Source organism: Trachypithecus francoisi, unplaced genomic scaffold, assembly GCF_009764315.1.
Source record: "Trachypithecus francoisi isolate TF-2019V2 unplaced genomic scaffold, Tfra_2.0 Lachesis_group16, whole genome shotgun sequence".
Lineage (NCBI taxonomy): Eukaryota > Metazoa > Chordata > Mammalia > Primates > Cercopithecidae > Trachypithecus > Trachypithecus francoisi.
The window spans coordinates 35329516-35348950 of record NW_022681461.1 but is presented as its reverse complement, the minus strand read 5'-3'; the positions used below and the strand labels follow the sequence as shown (position 1 = coordinate 35348950).

Genomic DNA, 19435 nt, shown 5'->3' with positions numbered 1-19435 from the left:
TTTGTCACCACCAGGCCTGCCTTACAAGAGACCCTGAAGGAAGCCCTAAACATGGAAAGGAACAACTGGTACCAGCCACTGCAAAAACATGCCAAAATGTAAAGACCATCGAGGCTAGGAAGAAACTGCATCAACTAACGAGAAAAAAAAACCAGTTAATATCATAATGGCAGGATCAAGTTCACACATAACAATATTAACCTTAAATGTTAATGGACTAAATGTTCCAATTAAAAGACACAGACTGGCAAACTGGATAAAGAGTTGAGACCCATCAGTCTGCTGTATTCAGGAGACCCATCTCACATGCAGAGACATACATAGGCTCAAAACAAAGGGATGGAGGAAGATCTACCAAGCAAATGGAGAACAAAAAAAAGCAGGGGTTGCAATCCTAGTCTCTGATAAAATAGACTTTAAACCATCAAAGATCAAAAGAGACAAAGAAGGCCATTACATAATGGTAAAGGGATCAATTCAACAGGAAGAGCTAACTATCCGAAATATATATGCACCCAATACAGGAGCACCCAAATTCATAAAGCAAGTCCTTAGAGACAAAGAGACTAGACTCCCATACAATAAGAATGGGAGACTTCAACACTCCACTGTCAACATTAGACAGATCAACGAGACAGAAAGTTAACAAGGATATCCAGGAATTGAACTCATCTCTGCACCAAGCGGCCCTAATAGACATCTATAGAACTCTCCACCCCAAATCAACAGAATATACATTCTTCTCAGCACCACATCACACTTATTCCAAAATTGACCACATAATTGGAAGTAAAGCACTCCTTAGCAAATGTACAAGAACAGAAATTATACAAACTGTCTCTCAGACCACAGTGCAATCAAACTAGAACTCAGGACTAAGAAACTCAGTCAAAACCGCTCAACTACATGGAATCTGAACAACCTGCTCCTGAATGACTACTGGGTACATAACGAAATGAAGGCAGAATAAAGATGTTCTTGGAAACCAATGAGAACAAAGATACAACATACCAGAATCTCTGGGACACATTTAAAGCAGTGTGTAGAGGGAAATTTATAGCACTAAATGCCCACAAGAGAAAGCTGGAAAGATCTAAAATGGACACTCTAACATTACAATTGAAACAACTGGAGAAGCAAGAGCAAACACATTCAAAAGCTAGCAGAAGGCAAGAAATAACTAAGATCAGAGCAGAACTGAAGGAGATAGACACACAAAAAACCCTCCAAAAAATCAATGAATCCAGGAGTTGGTTTTTGAAAAGATCAACAAAATGACAGACCGCTAGCAAGACTAATAAAGAAGAAAAGAGAGAAGAATCAAATAGACACAATAAAAAATGATAAAGGGGATATCACCACGGACCCCACAGAAATACAAACTACCATCAGAGAATACTATAAACACCTCTACGCAAATCAACTAGAAAATCTAGAAGAAATGGATAATATCCTGGACACTTACACTCTTCCAAGACTAAACCAGGAAGAAGTTGAATCCCTGAATAGACCAATAGCAGGCTCTGAAATTGGGGCAATAATTAATAGCCTACCAACCAAAAAAAGTCCAGGACCAGATGGATTCACAGCTGAACTCTACCAGAGGTACAAAGAGGAGCTGGTACCATTCCTTCTGAAACTATTCCAATCAATTGAAAAAGAGGGAATCCTCCTGAACTCTTTTTATGAGGCCAACATCATCCTGATACCAAAGCCTGGCAGAGACACAACAAAAAAAGAAAATTTTAGACCAATACCCCTGATGAACATCGATGCAAAAATCCTCAATAAAATACTGGCAAACCAGATTCAGCAGCACATCAAAAAGCTTATCCACCATGATCAAGTGGGCTTTCCCTGGGATGCAAGGCTGGTTCAACATTCGCAAATCAATAAACGTAATCCAGCATATAAACAGAACCAAAGACAAGAACCACATGATTATCTCAATAGATGCAGAAAAGGCTTTTGACAAAATTCAACAGCCCTTCATGCTAAAAACGCTCAATAAATTCGGTATTGATGGAACGTACCTCAAAATAATAAGAGCTATTTATGACAACCCACAGCCAATATCATACTGAATGGGCAAAAACTGGAAAAATTCCCTTTGAAAACTGGCACAAGACAGGGATGCCCTCTCTCACCACTCCTATTCAACATAGTGTTGGAAGTTCTGGCTAGGGCAATCAGGCAAGAGAAAGAAATAAAGGGTACAGTTAGGAAAAGAAGAAGTCAAAGTGTCCCTGTTTGCAGATGACATGATTGTATATTTAGAAAACCCCGTGTCTCAGCCCAAAATCTCCTTAAGCTGATAAGCAACTTCAGCAAAGTCTCAGGATACAAAATCAATGTGCAAAAATCACAAGCATTCTTATACACCACTAACAGACAGAGAGCCAAATCATGAATGAACTTCCATTCACAATTGCTTCAAAGAGAATAAAATACCTAGGAATCCAACTTACAAGGGATGTAAAGGACCTCTTCAAGGAGAACTACAAACCACTGCTCAGTGAAATAAAAGAGGACACAAACAAATGGAAGAACATACCATGCTCATGGATAGGAAGAATCAATATCATGAAAATGACCATACTGCCCAAGGTAATTTATAGATTCAATGCCATCCCCATCAAGCTACCAATGACTTTCTTCACAGAGTTGGAAAAACTGCTTTAAAGTTCATATGGAACCAAAAAAGAGCCCGCATTGCCAAGACAATCCTAAGTCAAAAGAACAAAGCTGGAGGCATCATGCTACCTGACTTCAAACTATACTACAGGCTACAGCATGGTACTGGTACCAAAACAGAGATATAGACCAATGGAACAGAACAGAGTCCTCAGAAATAATACCACACATCTACAGCCATCTGATCTTTGACCAACCTGAGAGAACAAGAAATGGGGAAAGGACTCCCTTTAATAAATGGTGCTGGGGAAATTGGCTAGCCATAAGTAGAAAGCTGAAACTGGATCTTTTCCTTACTCCTTATACGAAAATAATTCAAGATGGATTAGAGACTTAAATGTTAGACCTAATACCATAAAAACCCTAGAAGAAAACCTAGGTAGTACCATTCAGGACATAGGCATGGGCAAGGACTTCATGTCTAAAACAGCAAAAGCAACGGCAGCAAAAGCCAAAATGACAAATGGGATATGATTAAACTAAAGAGCTTCTGCACAGCAAAAGAAACTACCATCAGAGTGAACAGGCAACCTACAGAATGGGAGAAAATTTTTGCAATCTACTCATCTGACAAAGGGCTAATATCCAGAATCTACAAAGAACTCAAACAATTTACAAGAAAAAAACAAACAACCCCATCAAAAAGTGGGGAAAGGATATGAACAGACATTTCTCAAAAGAAGACATTCATACAGCCAACAGACACATGAAAAAATGCTCATCATCACTGGCCATCAGAGAAATGCAAATCAAAACCACAATGAGATACCATCTCACACCAGTTAGAATGGCAATCATTAAAAAGTCAGGAAACAACAGGTGCTGGAGAGGATGTGGAGAAATAGGAACACTTTTACACTGTTGGTGGGATTGTAAACTAGTTCAACCATTATGGAAAACAGTATGGCGATTCCTCAAGGAGCTAGAACTAGATGTACCATATGACCCAGCCATCCCACTACTGGGTATATACCGAAAGGATTATAAATCATGCTGCTATAAAGACACATGCACACGTATGTTTATTGCAGCACTATTCACAATAGCAAAGACTTGGAATCAACCCAAATGTCCATCTGTGACAGACTGGATTAAGAAAATGTGGCACATATACACCATGGAATATTATGCAGCCATAAAAAAGGATGAGTTTGCGTCCTTTGTAGGGACATGGATGCAGCTGGAAACCCATCCTTCTTAGCAAACTATCACAAGAACAGAAAACCATACACCACATGTTCTCACTCATAGGTGGGAACTGAACAATGAGATCACTTGGACTCGGGAAGGGGAACATCACACACCAGGGCCTATCATTTGGAGGGGGGAGGGCGGAGGGATTGCACTGGGAGTTATACCTGATATAAATGAATTGAGGGGTGCTGACGAGTTGATGGGTGCAGCACACCAACATGGCACAAGTATACATATGTAACAAACCTGCACGTTATACACATGTACCCTAGAACTTAAAGTATAATAAAAAAAAAAAAAAAGAAAAAAAAAAACAAAACACCTTATCTCCTCACATATTCCAAAAAAAAAGAAATAAAAAATATAAAAATTATAATGGAGTAAAATTTTTTATGATCCACATCTAATTATGATAAAAATGGAATTCTTTATATGAGGATAACACATTTTGCTTACTTGGAGCTCAAAATGTTTCCTCATCATCAAAACTGATTTACAAAGATTCATCTATTAATGTTGATCTGTACTATTTATTTTGTTCACGTAAAATAAATATGGCAAAGTACAGTCAAGGCCAATTTGGCCTTGTTCTACAAACTGTCTACCTCTCCAGTGGATACAAATGGTTAATCCTCCATCACGACAGAAAAAGAGTGAAGGTCTATCTCTGAAGTGCTATAGCACATAAACTTTCTTCAAAGGAACTGAAGAATAGCCAAGACTTAAAATGACATTTACCTTTATTAGATAAAGGTGACAAGAAGGCATCTTGCATTTGTGGTCCATGGGATGAAGCTGTGTCTATCTCATGATGGGTGGGGCCAATGTTGGTGAGCCAGCTCTGACTTCGCTGGATGTTGGAGATGCCAGCATCCATCTCAAGGTTTAAAAATGGGTCAGCTGATTGAGACTTTAACAGCTGCTCTCCCACTGCAGAGTGGGTCCGAAAACAAAAAACGGAGGAAGAAATTCAAGATGCACGCACTGACCTTTTCAGTTCAGCTCTTTTAGCTTCCCCCATGTGCCTACCCAATAAGAACAGTTTAAAGGCAATTACTGTCTTATACTGTATCAGCCACCCCAAAACTAGAGACGTGGGATTGTGTAACAATGGACTGACCATACAATGCCACCTAACAGTTATATCATCGTATCTCTTACTGGAGCTTGGCAAAACTTTATTATGTTGATCTTCTAAGTGATTTGCCTTGGCTCTTAAGATAACATGAAGTTTCTAAATGCCAAAGTTAAAAGTTTTGGTTTCAATATTCATAAATAATAATAATTAGAACAGTCTTCATAAAAAGACCTGAATTTAAAAACTTAAACTTTTCTTCACCAAAATATACATGTTTAGTTTGTCTTCTCCTACTTTAGAAGGTGGCCTTTACTGTTCCCTTCGAGTGAGTTCTGTCAGCTTATTTTGAGGTCCATGTCTGTCTGATTCCAGAACTCCTTCCCACAATAACATAAGCATGATAGCTTTTATATTCAGGCAGTTCTCAACTTCTTTATAATCCAAGAATGATTCGATTTTTGAATTAGACTTCAGCGTCACAAAACTTAGAGACATAGGTTCTACTTTATTTACATCCTTGGTCAAATAGTTGGCATTCCAACTCATGTACAAAAAGTTGGCTTTTATCCACTCCTAAGTTTGGAATGAAAATAATTCCTTGAATATCAACTAACAGCAAAATGTGTAAATACATGGAGTAAAATACAATTCTCCTTGTACAAGTGACATGAAGTCTACATTACCAGTTCGGTATTTTCCATTTTTGAAAGGAGAACTGATAGAAGAGGCTGGGATGATTGGAAGTGGCCACAGGAAATCTTTATGGAGTCTCTTCAGGGCTATTACAAAGTTGTCTACCCGGGCAGCTCGGGTACGTTCCTTGCACAGCCAACTAATTAGTTCAAAGCCCAGCTGGGCTGCAAAGCAGCCAAGGTCCTTTAACCTCACATCTTCTAAGAGGCGCCGAGCATGTCTCCAGAGCATCATGTCAATATACATGTTCTCAGCACAGTCACTGTCTTTGCTCCATCTGTAAGTGGAAACACAAGAAAGCTACAGAATAATCTTTACTGGAGGATTTCACATACTTATTACGCAGAGGTACTGATAAAGCTGACAAGGAGATAAGAGATCCAAGATCTAATTCTGATTGACAATGATGATAAAGTATCAGCGCTTCTCCTCCGTGTTACACCACAACCCTCGGAACACAGTAGGCTCTTTAAGACACATCTGTAGAATGAATACAGGGAACAGGAAAAGGGGGATGGAAGAAGTCAGACTAGGAAGCAGGTGACGGGTGACAGAAAGAAAGGCAGCAAACCTATGCTGTATTTGAAAAGCCCAATGAAAAGAGGGAAGGAGAGTACATCAAAGAAACTAAGGATAGAGAGGCAAAGTGAAATTAAATTTCTCAGTATGAGTCATGCAGACATGAAAAGAAAACCAATTTTTTTTTTCTTAAATGACAGGTTTCACAATGTCACCCAGTCTGGAGTGCAGTGGTACGATCATAGCTCACTGCAACCTCAAACTCCTGGGTTCAAGCTATCTTCCCCACCTCAGCCTCCCAAGTAGCTGAGACTACAGGTACAATTCATTTGGCTCCCCCATTGTTTAATAACTTCTCTAATCAATAGGTCACAGGAGAGTCAAATGCATTAGCACTAAATTTTTTTTTAAAAATTTTTTATCAAAAGGTATAATTAGAAGGACAGGTAAAATTACTGACTTTAAGAAGGCTTTTGGATTACCTACAGATTTATCTATCTTCCTTTTTACTTTGGTCCTCTATCATCAGAGGTAATTTAAAAGTCTGTTCCATTTTCAAATCAAAACCACAATGCGATGCCACCTTACTCCTGCAAAAATGACCATAATCAAAAAACAGTAGATGTTGGCATGGATGTGGCAATCAGGGAACACGTCTACACTGCTGGTGGGAATGTAAACTAGTACAACTGCTATGGAAAACAGGGTGGAGATTCCTTAAAGAACTAAAAGTAGAACTACCATTTGATTCAGCAATCCCACTACTGGGGATCTACCCAGAGGAAAAGGCGGCATTATTCAAAAAAGATACTTGCACACGCATGTTTACAGCAGCACAATTCAGAACTGCAAAATTGTGGAACCAACCCAAATGCCCATCGAGTGGATAAAGAAACTGTCGTACATACGTATATATGGAACACTACTTAGCCATAAAAAGGAACGAATTAACAGCATTTGCAATGACCTGATGAAACTGGAGAGTATTATTCTAAGTGAAGTAACTCAGGAATGGAAAACCAAACATTGTATGTTCTCACTGATATGTGGGAGCTAAACTATGAGGACACAAAGGCATAAGAATGATACAATGGACTTTGGGGACTTGTGGGAAAGGCTGGGAGTGGGGCGAGGCATAAAAGACAACAAATATGGTACAGTGTATACTGTTCGGGTGATGGGTGCACCAAAATCTCACAAATCACCACTAAACAACTTACTAATGTAACCAAATACCACCTGGACCCCAGTAACTTACGGGAAAAAAAAAAGTCTGTGGCATTTGGCCAGGTAGGGTGGCTCACGCTTGTAATTCCGGCCTTTTGGGAAGTAGAGGCAGGCAGATCCTTGAGGCCAGGAGCTCGAGACTAGCCTGGACAACATGGTGACACCCCATCTCTACTAAAAATACGAACATTAGCCGGGTGTGGTAGCACATACCTGTAATCCCAGCTATTCGGGTGGCTGAGGCAAGAGAATCCCTTGAACCTGTGAGGCGGAGGTTGCAGTGAGCTGAGATGGTGCCACTGCATTCCAGCCTGGGTGACAGAGTGAGACTCTGTCTTAAACAAACAAAAGTTTGTTACATTCAGAACAGGTACATCAAGATCTATTCCAGAAAAAGGGGCAGAAACTATTCAAAGGGTACTAAAGTGAACTTGGGAGGAAGAAAAAAGGGAAGCATTCTGTGTGGTCTCTGCTTTTTGGGAATGGAAAAATAAACTGCAACTGGATTAAATAGTTGTTTCCATTAAGACCTAATTTTGTAAATGTCTTGAAATGCAATGTGTCATGAATGCCCAAAAAGCAGTAATGGCTCTTTATTATTTTACCTTTTTCCAGAGGGACCAGATGGCATGCTTAGTGTTTTCTGTAAACTGAATTTACTCGGAGGAACATTTTCAGCTGACTGGGATAAACTGATGCTTCGATTCCTGAAGAACTCAAATCCACCACTTGAACTGGGTTCCTAGGATTACACACAATATGCAGTACCATTAGAGAAAGATGCCACATGGGTGTATGGTCTAGAGATGTATAACTTTTCCAACTAACCTGAGCTGTGGGTGTGGATGGAGGTGTCTCAGATTCTCCAGAGCCAATGGCTTTAAGAAATCGAATCATGTGTCGACAGAGGTCCCACTTGCCTTGTTCTAGTGCTGTGTTGAATAGAAGGGTAGCATGTTGCCTACTTACTGCAGGGACTTCCATATTCTATAAAAAACAACCAGGACAGCATTCTTTTTATACTACACAATTTGGGAAGATATGAGCAATTCTTTATCTCCAGCTTTCTAAACTCAAAGAATGTAGTCACACCACCACAGGGGGTTAGTTTTATAGCAAGATTAAAAAGTACCGTACAAGGAAAAGCGAGGCAAGTACTCTTCTGGTGCATGTAAACTATAATTTATTAAACTCCCACATACTTTAATTCATTATTTCATTTATTTCTCCCAGTGACTCCGCAGATAGACATATCATTTGTATTTTATAAGTGAAGAAACTCAGTTAAGTAAATTGTTGAAGATCAGCAGAAAAGGAAGAGAAAAAAGGGAGGTTTGCCCGACTCCAAAAAAGGTCAGGTCTGTCACCTGTTGTAGAGTTTTCTGAGGATGTAACTAAAATCTTTGCTTTGGGCAATAGCTAGTAGTAAGGTCCTGCTGCACATTCAGAATCCTCCATTTTTCTTTCACAAATTTAACCTGCCTATCTTGGTCTTCATGGAAAGGTGCCTAATATACAACTTTAATTGTAGTTATTATCTGTCAATCCATAGCAACTTAGGAATTCTGCTGCAGAAAAAATTACATTGTCAGGGAGATCAGTGAAGTTACAGGGAGTGACCCAGAACCAAAAAAACAGTGCATTTATTTTGATTCTGTTTTTAAAACCCTATGTATTTTTCTTTAGGGATAGCCATGGATCATACTTCAAGGCCACCCGGCCTCTGCCTCTGAGTGTATCTTCTGGTTTCAGTCCGTTGTCGTGAAGCAAAGAAGCTGACGGGAAATCTGCTTCAGGCAGAGATTCAAACCAGGTTTATGCTTAGTTTCTTATATCAATGAAAACAACTTTGCAGTAACTGGAAAGAATCTTTAAGTGTAGCCTATCAAATAACCAACTGTCAAGCCCTTTTGTCAAATACCTAATAAATTGTCAGGAGTTGCAAAGAAACCATTATTTTGAGAAAACCTGTGTGCTCTGAGGGTCTTTGCTGTGGCAGGCCTGAGCCTTCTCGGCGTGCTCTGGGGAGACTAGCTCAAGGTGCTCTGTTATAACCATGCTCTAAGTAAGTGTCCCCTCAGCAACCCACACTAAAAGGAAACAAATCTACTGTTGTGGGAAGCTCAAACTCACTAATATTCCAAATAATACTTTCTTTGCTATGTTTCTTATGTAATATTTCAATAATCTTATGTAGTATTTCTTACATGTTCTTATTATATGTATTCTAATACATATATTAAATTTCTTCAATATATTAAAATTTCAAAATACTACTCTGAACTCATTACTCTGCTTAGGCTTATTTATGCACAAACAGGACAAAATATCTCTGCAATGTTACTTTATGACATTCAAAGGAATCTGAATTCTTCCAAATTAAAGATATACACAGAAAATCTGACTATGAATTCCTTAAACACAATCATGGTGCCAAAACAGGACATTTCTATTTTTCTAAGTTTAAGCTCATTAATTCTTGCCCCTTTATAAGAACAGAATTGTTACCTGTAAGATAATAAGGTAAGAGGCAGCTGTGTCCAAATCCTGAGCCATCAAACATTCCTCAAACAAGTCCTTAGGGTTTCCAACAGCTGCAAAAAGGTAATTCCACAGGGCATATTCAGTCTTCCTGGCACAATGGACAACTGTCTGCAGGAAGAGGGGGAACTCGGTGATAAATTTTGCCACAGTGGGAAGCAGAGGGTCGGGAATGGGCTCCCGTGAGGTAGCTTCTTCTTCCAGTACTTCATGGAGCATGAGCTCCAGCACATGAGGGAAGTAAGGTAATGTGGCACAGGACTGGGCCAAGAGCAAGGCTTGCTCCCCAAGGTTTCTGACCAGAAGTTGTCGTAGAATGTGGTGGAGGTAGATCTGAGAGGTTCTCTCCACAACACAGAAAGGGAAGAGCACCTCCAGCTGTTCTCTAGCATTGTTCCGAGTATACAAAGAATCATATAGCAAAGTGTCATTGACAGCACCAAGGACTAAAGCATCTTCAAACAGAACAGCTAGCGGGTAAATGTTGATGTGGAAAGGCAGCATGATCCGCTGGGACAAGAAGGAATGGGGCTTGCGGTGATCCCTAGGAAAGAGAGGGAGCCAAACTTTCATCCCTGCACCACCACAGCTCAGCCAGAGGGCCTCCAGAAGGTGACGTTTCTGTTTATTTGCTCGACACGTTGTCCAGACACTTTCAACAGACTGGGCTAGTACAACAGGAGGACAGAATGGCAGCTGGAGAAGGAGAGACAAGAATCAAGTTGTTTTCCTATTACATTTGCAGGTTCTTAAGTTCCTAGGTACTAGTTTACTAAGTCTTTCAAATGGTAGTATAGTCTCTATCTTTTTGGGAAAAGCAAGGGGATCTATTTAGAGTTAATAAAAGTATCCTGGCCTCTTGAAGTATATACACTTAAATCTAAAAACAAAACACCCCATGAACTTCACCAGTCTATCCCTATATATTTTTTTTGAGACGGAGTCTTGCTCTGTTGCCCAGGCTGGAGCTCAGTGGCGCGATCTCGGCTCACTGCAAGCTCCGCCTCCCGGGTTCACAGCATTCTCCTGCCTCAGCCTCCCAAGTACAGGACTACAGGCGCCCGCCACCTCACTTGGCTAATTTTTTGTATTTTTAGTAGAGACAGGGTTTCACCGTATTAGCTAGGATGGTCTCGATCTCCTGACCTCGTGATCTGCCCGCCTCGGCCTCCCAAAGAGCTGGGATGACACGCATGAGGCACCGTGCCCGGCCTCTATCCCTTTTTTTTCCCCATTAGAATTCGCAATGAATGATGCCTAAGCAGTAACATATGGAGTATGGAACATTTCATGATCATTTTGGGACCTTATCCTCCAGTCAGTCAGTCTTATACCCAGAGGCTTAAGACTAATTTTATGGACTTACAATTTCTCGTTTCCAAATCATAAAATACTCTTCTCCTAAATTCTTTAATTCCTTCATCTTTATCTCATACCTTCTTAATGTCTGAAAAGAAATGACTTGCACTTTACTCACAAGTTTCCTTTGGTTAGGGTTACTGTCCTTCTCCCGGATCTGTGGGCCTGACCTGTCCCTCTGCATCATGATGAGCTGTCCTGCCAGGTTTAACATAATGCTCTCTGCACCACGAGCCTGAAATTTAAGAAAAAGCAGCTAAATTCATACTCCTGTATCAGTATGCTTTCCGCATCTCCCCCCAATCCATAAGGTTTATAGATGAAACAACACAATGTTTATTGAGGTTGTACTATGTATAGCCATTCTGCTAGGCTCTGTGGGAATACAAGGAGCTTTCTGGCTAGGATGATACAAAGCCTAACACATAATGCAATTAATGAACAACACCAGTGACGTAAGATTGAGGGCAGAGTTGAATTATCCTGAAAAAACTAAGAGAACTTTAGAAGTTTATCAAAATGAGAGATCACTTCAGTGATCTAGCTGCCATAACTACAGGAAATTTAAAAGGATGCAGTGGAATCTGACAGATGAGGAAGACATACACAAGTGGGAGAGTAAGGGTTGGTAGAAGTGTGCAATGAAAACGAAGACAGGGAACTACCGGGAAAGTGAGAACAGTCTGGCTAGACTAGGGACATTATGAGAACAAAGCTGGATGGTAACAGACCTTCAAGGAGGATTTAGAAAGCCAGGTAAAAGAGCAGCAGGAAAGAAGCCACTACTTATGGCTCTTGATTAAGACAGTTATTTAAAAAATCAGTTAATCAGGATAGGTTACTCAGGAGAGGCAAATTTCACGGGTGTTGACTTCAGAAATGAGGAAATAGTCTGCCTTTTTATTATGAAAAATTTCAGTCAAACCTCAGAGAGCCTAGTATAATGATTTCCTATTAAGCCCTATCACCCAACTTAAACCATTATGCACATTAAATTTTGAGCAGCCCTGTTTTAAAAGGAATCTCAGATATCAAGTCATTTCCACCTGTAAAGAGGAAGGAAAATTTTGGTTAAAAAAAATAGAACTTACTGCTATCCTAGACATGAAAGGTAGGAAAGAGAAGAACCATAGACGATATCCAGGTTGGCGGAGGTGCTAGAGAAGTTGAAGTTATTATCACTGATAGAAGGTAGGAAGAGAAATTAGGGAAGGGAAAACAAAAGACTTTCCCTTTTTCTTTTTGGCTCATTTAATTTGAAAAAAACAAAAAAACAAAAACCTTAAGACTTCCAGGTAAAAATGTGAGCAATGACTAAATCAGAGATGACTGTACCAGCGTCAGAAGGTTAAAGGTGAGGCTGGGCCAGGCCCAGCGCAGTGGCTCACACCTGTAATCCCAGCACTCTGGGAGGCCAAGGCGGGTGGATCACGAGGTCAGGAGTTTGAGACCAGCCTGGCCAATATGGTGAAACCCTGTCTCTACTAAAAATACAAAATAAGCCAGGCATGGTGGCAGGCGCCTGTAATCCCAGCTACTCAGAAGGCTGAGGCAGAAGAATCACTTGAATCCGGGAGGCGGAGGTTGCAGTGAGCCAAGATCGCGCCACTGCACTCCAGCCTGGGTGACAAAGCAAGACTCCATCTCAAAAAAAAAAAAAAAAAAAGGTGAAGCTGGTAAACGAAGGAGACAGATGTTTCTCAGGCACAGTAGCCAGGGAAAAAAGAGCAGCAGGCCATCACCTGAGCTTTTGGAAAACAAAAGAGAAATAGGGAAGCACAATGCTATATATGCTATATAAACAGAAGGAAAGAATTTCAGGGAGGAAAGAATGACTATTCAAAACTTGTGAGATTGTGTCCCAGTCTTTGCTGCATGCTGGCTGGATTAATTTAAGCTGCCAGTATCATTTAGGGTTCATCAAGAAAACAACAGCCACCCTATATATTCTAGTTGCAAAATACTTGGCTATACAAACTACTCTTGCTTACTGCTTTCAGATTCTACAGGGAATTGTGTATAAAGAAATGACTACATAAAAAAATTGGGTATCTATCCAGAAAGTAATCTGGAGGTATGAGAGGCGAACATGGAATTTAGGTGTGTGGGAACTAGAAAAGTCAGACACCTAGATAACAGTAAAATGTAGCTAGACAGCAGAGGAAAAAACAAAAGGACACAAACACCTGCAGCAAAACAGCATGACTGGGATTGGCATACACTAAAACACTTCAAAAGACCTTAAAGGCATTTACTGTAATTCACCACAATATGAGTAATATTTATAATGATTACCTTAAGTTTTAAGATGGTAGATTTCACCACATTTCATACTAATTCATTAAAAAAGTACACTTCTCTTTTCTTCAGTGAGTAGGTATTATCAGTATCCGATCTCAGCATTCAACATTTTCTGATAATGTTAAAGAAGACTGCAACAGCACTCTCAGGCAACTTTTAATAAAGCTTTCAGAAAAAAGCAAGGGCTACCTGTATGCTCAAAATCCTAAATTTGAAGGAACCCCAAACTCCATCTCTTACCCTAAAAAAATCCCTGGCAGTTGATTATCCATGAGAATTTCAGTAGCCAGGAGCTCACTCTCATGGAGAGACTATCTTGCTGTTGAAGAGTTTTCACTGTTACTACTATTTTTTTTTTTTAACTTTAGTATTAAATCAAAACTTACTTTGCTCTAGCATTCTTTGTTTTCCCTCTATGGTAATCAGTCAATTTTAACCTCTTAATCTGCTCTAGCCAAATTAAGCACCTTCTCTTTGTGAAAGGTCCTCTCTAAATATGGTATTCAGTACTACTGATGCCACTGGTTGCCTACTCTATCTGGGATATATGAGTCCTTTTTCAAATATGAAAACTTTAAATATGATTAAAAGTAGGGAGAATAGTATAATGAACTTCCACACTGCCATTATCCAGATTCACAATTATCAAGATTTTGCCTTATGTGCTCCATCCATCCCTTATTTTTTTTTTTTCAGTTTTCTCAGAGTATTTTTCAAGTAAGATATGCTACCCATTTTACTTCTATATGTTTAATATGCATTCCTAAAATATATGGGCATCTGCTTACATAGCCACAATGCTAGTATCACATCCAATAAAATTTACAATTATTCCCTACTTTCTCTCCCCATTAGTATTTAAATATCCCTAATTGTTTCAACAGTGTCTTTTCATAGCTTGTTTGAATGAAGACACAAATGAACTTACTGACTTGGTTCTGTAGGGTAGTGATTATCACATTTGCCTCACAAATGAGTTTTATCCACTGCATTTGGTTTTTATGGCTTCAAAATCTTATTTAATCTAGAAGATGTGCTTCTTTTTCCCCCACGTTAGTGATTTGTAGCTGTCCAACAGAATGTCTCGTATTCTGCTTCCTTGTGGTAGGGAAGATGACTCTGTACACTTGATTTGATTTGGGTTCAAGATTTCTGGCAATAATTCTTGTGAACTTCATGCTATATCACCTCAAGAAGCATACTACACCTGGTTTTCCCATTTTTAGTGATGCTAAGATTGATTAGTTCCTCAGGACTCCAAAATGATTTTTAAATTGTCACAGCCTTTTTCACACCTTTTATCTGAACTTCTGTAAAACAGTATATTCCCTTATCAACTAGGACTAACTGGTTACCATTAAATATGATTTGTAGAGGAAATGGGAACTATATTTTAAAGGAGAAAACCAATTTTACCTCGAGAAGGGAGACCAAGGCCGAGCACGGTCACTCACGCCTATAATCCCAGCACTTTGGGAGGCCGAGGTAAGCGGATCATGAGGTCAAGAGATTGAGACCATCCTGGCCAACATGGTGAATCCCTGTCTCTATTAAATATACAAAAATTAGCTGGGCATGGTGGCACCCACCTGTAGTCCCAGCTACTTGGGAGGCCGAGGCAGGAGAATCACTTGAATGTGGGAGGCAGAGGGTGCAGTGAGCTGAGATTGCGCCACTGCACTCCAGCCTGGCAACAGAGTGAGACCCTGTCTAAAAAAAAGAAAAAAGGGGGTGGGAGCAAGATGGCCGAATAGGAACAGCTCCAGTCTCCAACTCCCGGCGCGAGCGACACAGAAGACCGGTGATTTCTGCATTTTCAACTGAGGTACTGGGGTCATCTCACTGGGGAGTGCCGGACAATCGGTGCTGGTCAGCTGCTGCAGCCCGACCAGCGAGAGCTGAAGCAGGGCGAGGCATTGCCTCACCTGGGAAGCGCAAGGGGGAAGGGAATCCCTTTTCCTAGCCAACACCTGGAAAATCGGGTAATTCCCACCCAAATACTGCGCTTTAAGCAAACGGGCACACCAGGAGATTATAACCACACCTGGCCGGGAGGGTCCCACGGCCAAGGAGCCTCCCTCATTGCTAGCACAGCAGTCTGCAATCTAACCGCAAGGCAGCAGCAAGACTGGGGGAGGGGCGCCCGCCATTGCTGAGGCTTAAGTAGGTAAACAAAGCCGCTGGGAAGCTCCAACTGGGTGGAGCTCACAGCAGCTCAAGGAAACCTGCCTGTCTCTGTAGACTCCACCTCTGGGGACAGGGCGCAGCTTAAAAAAACAACAGGGAAAGCAGCAGAGGCCAGTGCAGACCCGAACTACTCTGTCTGACAGCTTTGAAGAGAGCAGTGGATCTCCCAACACGGAGGTTGAGATCTGAGAACGGACAGACTGCCTGCTCAAGTGGGTCCCTGACCCCTGAGTAGCCTAACTGGGAGACATCCCCCACTAGGGGCAGTCTGACACCCCACACCTCACAGGGTGGAGTACACCCCTGAGAGGAAGCTCCCAAAGTAAGAATCAGACAGGTACACTCGCTGTTCAGCAATATTCTATCTTCTGCAACCTCTGCTGCTGATAACCCAGGCAAACAGGGTCTGGAGTGGACCTCAAGCAATCTCCAACAGACCTACAGCTGAGGGTCCTGACTATTAGAAGGAAAACTATCAAACAGAAGGACACCTATACCAAAACCCCATCAGTACGTCACCATCACCAAAGACCAGAGGCAGATAAAACCACAAAGATGGGGAAGAAGCAGGGCAGAAAAGCTGGAAATTCAAAAAATAAGAGCGCATCTCCCCCTGCAAAGGAGCGCAGCTCATCGCCAGCAACGGATCAAAGCTGGTCAGAGAATGACTTTGACGAGATGAGAGAAGAAGGCTTCAGTCCATCAAACTTCTCAGAGCTAAAGGAGGAATTACGTACCCAGCGCAAAGAAACTAAAAATCTTGAAAAAAGAGTGGAAGAATTGAGAGCTAGAATAATTAATGCAGAGAAGGTCATAAATGAAATGACAGAGATGAAAACCATGACACGAGAAATACGTGACAAACGCACAAGCTTCAGTAACCGACTCGATCAACTGGAAGAAAGAGTATCAGCGATTGAGGATCAAATGAATGAAATGAAGCGAGAAGAGAAACCAAAAAGAAAAAAGAAGAAAAATAAATGAACAAAGCTGGCAAGAAGTATAGGATTATGTAAAAAGACCAAATCTACGTCTGATTGGGGTGCCTGAAAGTGAGGGGGAAAATGGAACCAAGTTGGAAAACACTCTTCAGGATATCATCCAGGAGAACTTCCCCAACCTAGTAGGGCAGGCCAACATTCAAATTCAGGAAATACAGAGAACACCACAAAGATACTCCTCGAGAAGAGTAACTCCAAGACACATAATTGCCAGATTCACCAAAGTTGAAATGAAGGAAAAAATCTTAAGGGCAGCCAGAGACAAAGGTCGGGTTACCCACAAAGGGAAGCCCATCAGACTAACAGCAGACCTCTCGGCAGAAACTCTACAAGCCAGAAGAGAGTGGGGGCCAATATTCAACATTCTTAAAGAAAAGAATTTTAAACCCAGAATTTCATATCGAGCCAAACTAAGTTTCATCAGTGAAGGAGAAATAAAATCCTTTACAGATAAGCAAATGCTTAGAGATTTTGTCACCACCAGGCCTGCCTTACAAGAGACCCTGAAGGAAGCCCTAAACATGGAAAGGAACAACCGGTACCAGCCATTGCAAAAACATGCCAAAATGTAAAGACCATCGAGGCTAGGAAGGAACTGCATCAACTAACGAGCAAAAAAACCAGTTAATATCATAATGGCAGGATCAAGTTCACACATAACAATATTAACCTTAAATATTAATGGACTAAATGCTCCAATTAAAAGACAAAGACTGGCAAACTGGATAAAGAGGCAAGACCCATCAGTCTGCTGTATTCAGGAGACCCATCTCACATGCAGAGACATGCATAGGCTCAAAATAAAGGGATGCAGGAAGATCTACCAAGCAAATGGAGAACAAAAAAAAGCAGGGGTTGCAATCCTAGTCTCTGATAAAATAGACTTTAAACCATCAAAGATCAAAAGAGACAAAGAAGGCCATTACATAATGGTAAAGGGATCAATTCAACAGGAAGAGCTAACTATCCGAAATATATATGCACCCAATACAGGAGCACCCAAATTCATAAAGCAAGTCCTTAGAGACTTACAAAGAGACTTAGACTCCCATACAATAAGAATGGGAGACTTCAACACTCCACTGTCAACATTAGACAGATCAACGAGACAGAAAGTTAACAAGGATATCCAGGAATTGAACTCATCTCTGCACCAAGCGGCCCTAATAGACATCTACAGAACTCTCCACCCCAAATCAACAGAATATACATTCTTCTCAGCACCACATCGCACTTATTCCAAAATTGACCACATAATTGGAAGTAAAGCACTCCTTAGCAAATGTACAAGAACAGAAATTATAACAAACTGTCTCTCAGACCACAGTGCAATCAAACTAGAACTCAGGACTAAGAAACTCAATCAAAACCGCTCAACTACATGGAAACTGAACAACCTGCTCCTTAATGACTACTGGGTACATAACGAAATGAAGGCAGAAATAAAGATGTTCTTGGAAACCAATGAGAACAAAGATACAACTTACCAGAATCTCTGGGACACATTTAAAGCAGTGTGTAGAGGGAAATTTATAGCACTAAATGCCCACAAGAGAAAGCTGGAAAGATCTAAAATGGACACTCTAACATCACAATTGAAAGAACTGGAGAAGCAAGAGCAAACACATTCAAAAGCTAGCAGAAGGCAAGAAATAACTAAGAAGAGCAGAACTGAAGGAGATAGACACACAAAAAACCCTCCAAAAAATCAATGAATCCAGGAGTTGGTTTTTTGAAAAAATCAACAAAATTGACAGACCGCTAGCAAGACTAATAAAGAAGAAAAGAGAGAAGAATCAAATAGACGCAATAAAAAATGATAAAGGGGATATCACCACGGACCCCACAGAAACACAAACTACCATCAGAGAATACTATAAACACCTCTACGCAAATCAACTAGAAAATCTAGAAGAAATGGATAATATCCTGGACACTTACACTCTTCCAAGACTAAACCAGGAAGAAGTTGAATCCCTGAATAGACCAATAGCAGGCTCTGAAATTGAGGCAATAATTAATAGCCTACCAACCAAAAAAAGTCCAGGACCAGATGGATTCACAGCTGAACTCTACCAGAGGTACAAAGAGGAGCTGGTACCATTCCTTCTGAAACTATTCCAATCAATTGAAAAAGAGGGAATCCTCCCGAACTCATTTTATGAGGCCAACATCATCCTGATACCAAAGCCTGGCAGAGACACAACAAAAAAAGAAAATTTTAGACCAATATCCCTGATGAACATCGATGCAAAAATCCTCAATAAAATACTGGCAAACCGATTCAGCAGCACATCAAAAAGCTTATCCACCATGATCAAGTGGGCTTCATCCCTGGGATGCAAGGCTGGTTCAACATTCGCAAATCAATAAACGTAATCCAGCATATAAACAGAACCAAAGACAAGAACCACATGATTATCTCAATAGATGCAGAAAAGGCTTTTGACAAAATTCAACAGCCCTTCATGCTAAAAACGCTCAATAAATTCGGTATTGATGGAGCGTACCTCAAAATAATAAGAGCTATTTATGACAAACCCACAGCCAATATCATACTGAATGGGCAAAAACTGGAAAAATTCCCTTTGAAAACTGGCACAAGACAGGGATGCCCTCTCTCACCACTCCTATTCAACAC

General features: G+C 40.6%; 2 protein-coding genes across 7 annotated transcripts in view; one reads left to right on the top strand and one right to left on the bottom strand.

The window, feature by feature from the left end:
- The window catches only part of ERMP1 (endoplasmic reticulum metallopeptidase 1), an 83784-nt gene extending 73980 nt beyond the window's left edge, over window positions 1–9804 (top strand). The window contains exon 16 of one of the 3 annotated variants that reach the window (XR_004443462.1): window positions 9092–9218. Coding sequence is in view for 2 of the 3 variants with exons in the window: in XM_033237268.1 (XP_033093159.1) it covers window positions 9092–9138 (47 nt within the window). In the remaining variant the exon portion in view is untranslated. Of the gene's footprint in view, window positions 1–9091 lie in introns of all 3 variants that reach the window. The other 2 variants (XM_033237268.1, XM_033237267.1) reach the window with 2 other exon arrangements.
- The window catches only part of RIC1 (RIC1 homolog, RAB6A GEF complex partner 1), a 167890-nt gene that overhangs the window by 7110 nt on the left and 141345 nt on the right, over window positions 1–19435 (bottom strand). For all 4 annotated transcript variants that reach the window (XM_033237263.1, XM_033237261.1, XM_033237265.1 and 1 more), the window contains 6 exons: window positions 11424–11540; window positions 9914–10642; window positions 8234–8392; window positions 8011–8147; window positions 5650–5936; window positions 4627–4818 (listed from right to left, as the gene is read on the bottom strand). In XM_033237263.1, coding sequence (XP_033093154.1) covers window positions 4627–4818; window positions 5650–5936; window positions 8011–8147; window positions 8234–8392; window positions 9914–10642; window positions 11424–11540 — 1621 coding nt within the window. The remainder of the gene's footprint in view (window positions 1–4626; window positions 4819–5649; window positions 5937–8010; window positions 8148–8233; window positions 8393–9913; window positions 10643–11423; window positions 11541–19435) is intronic.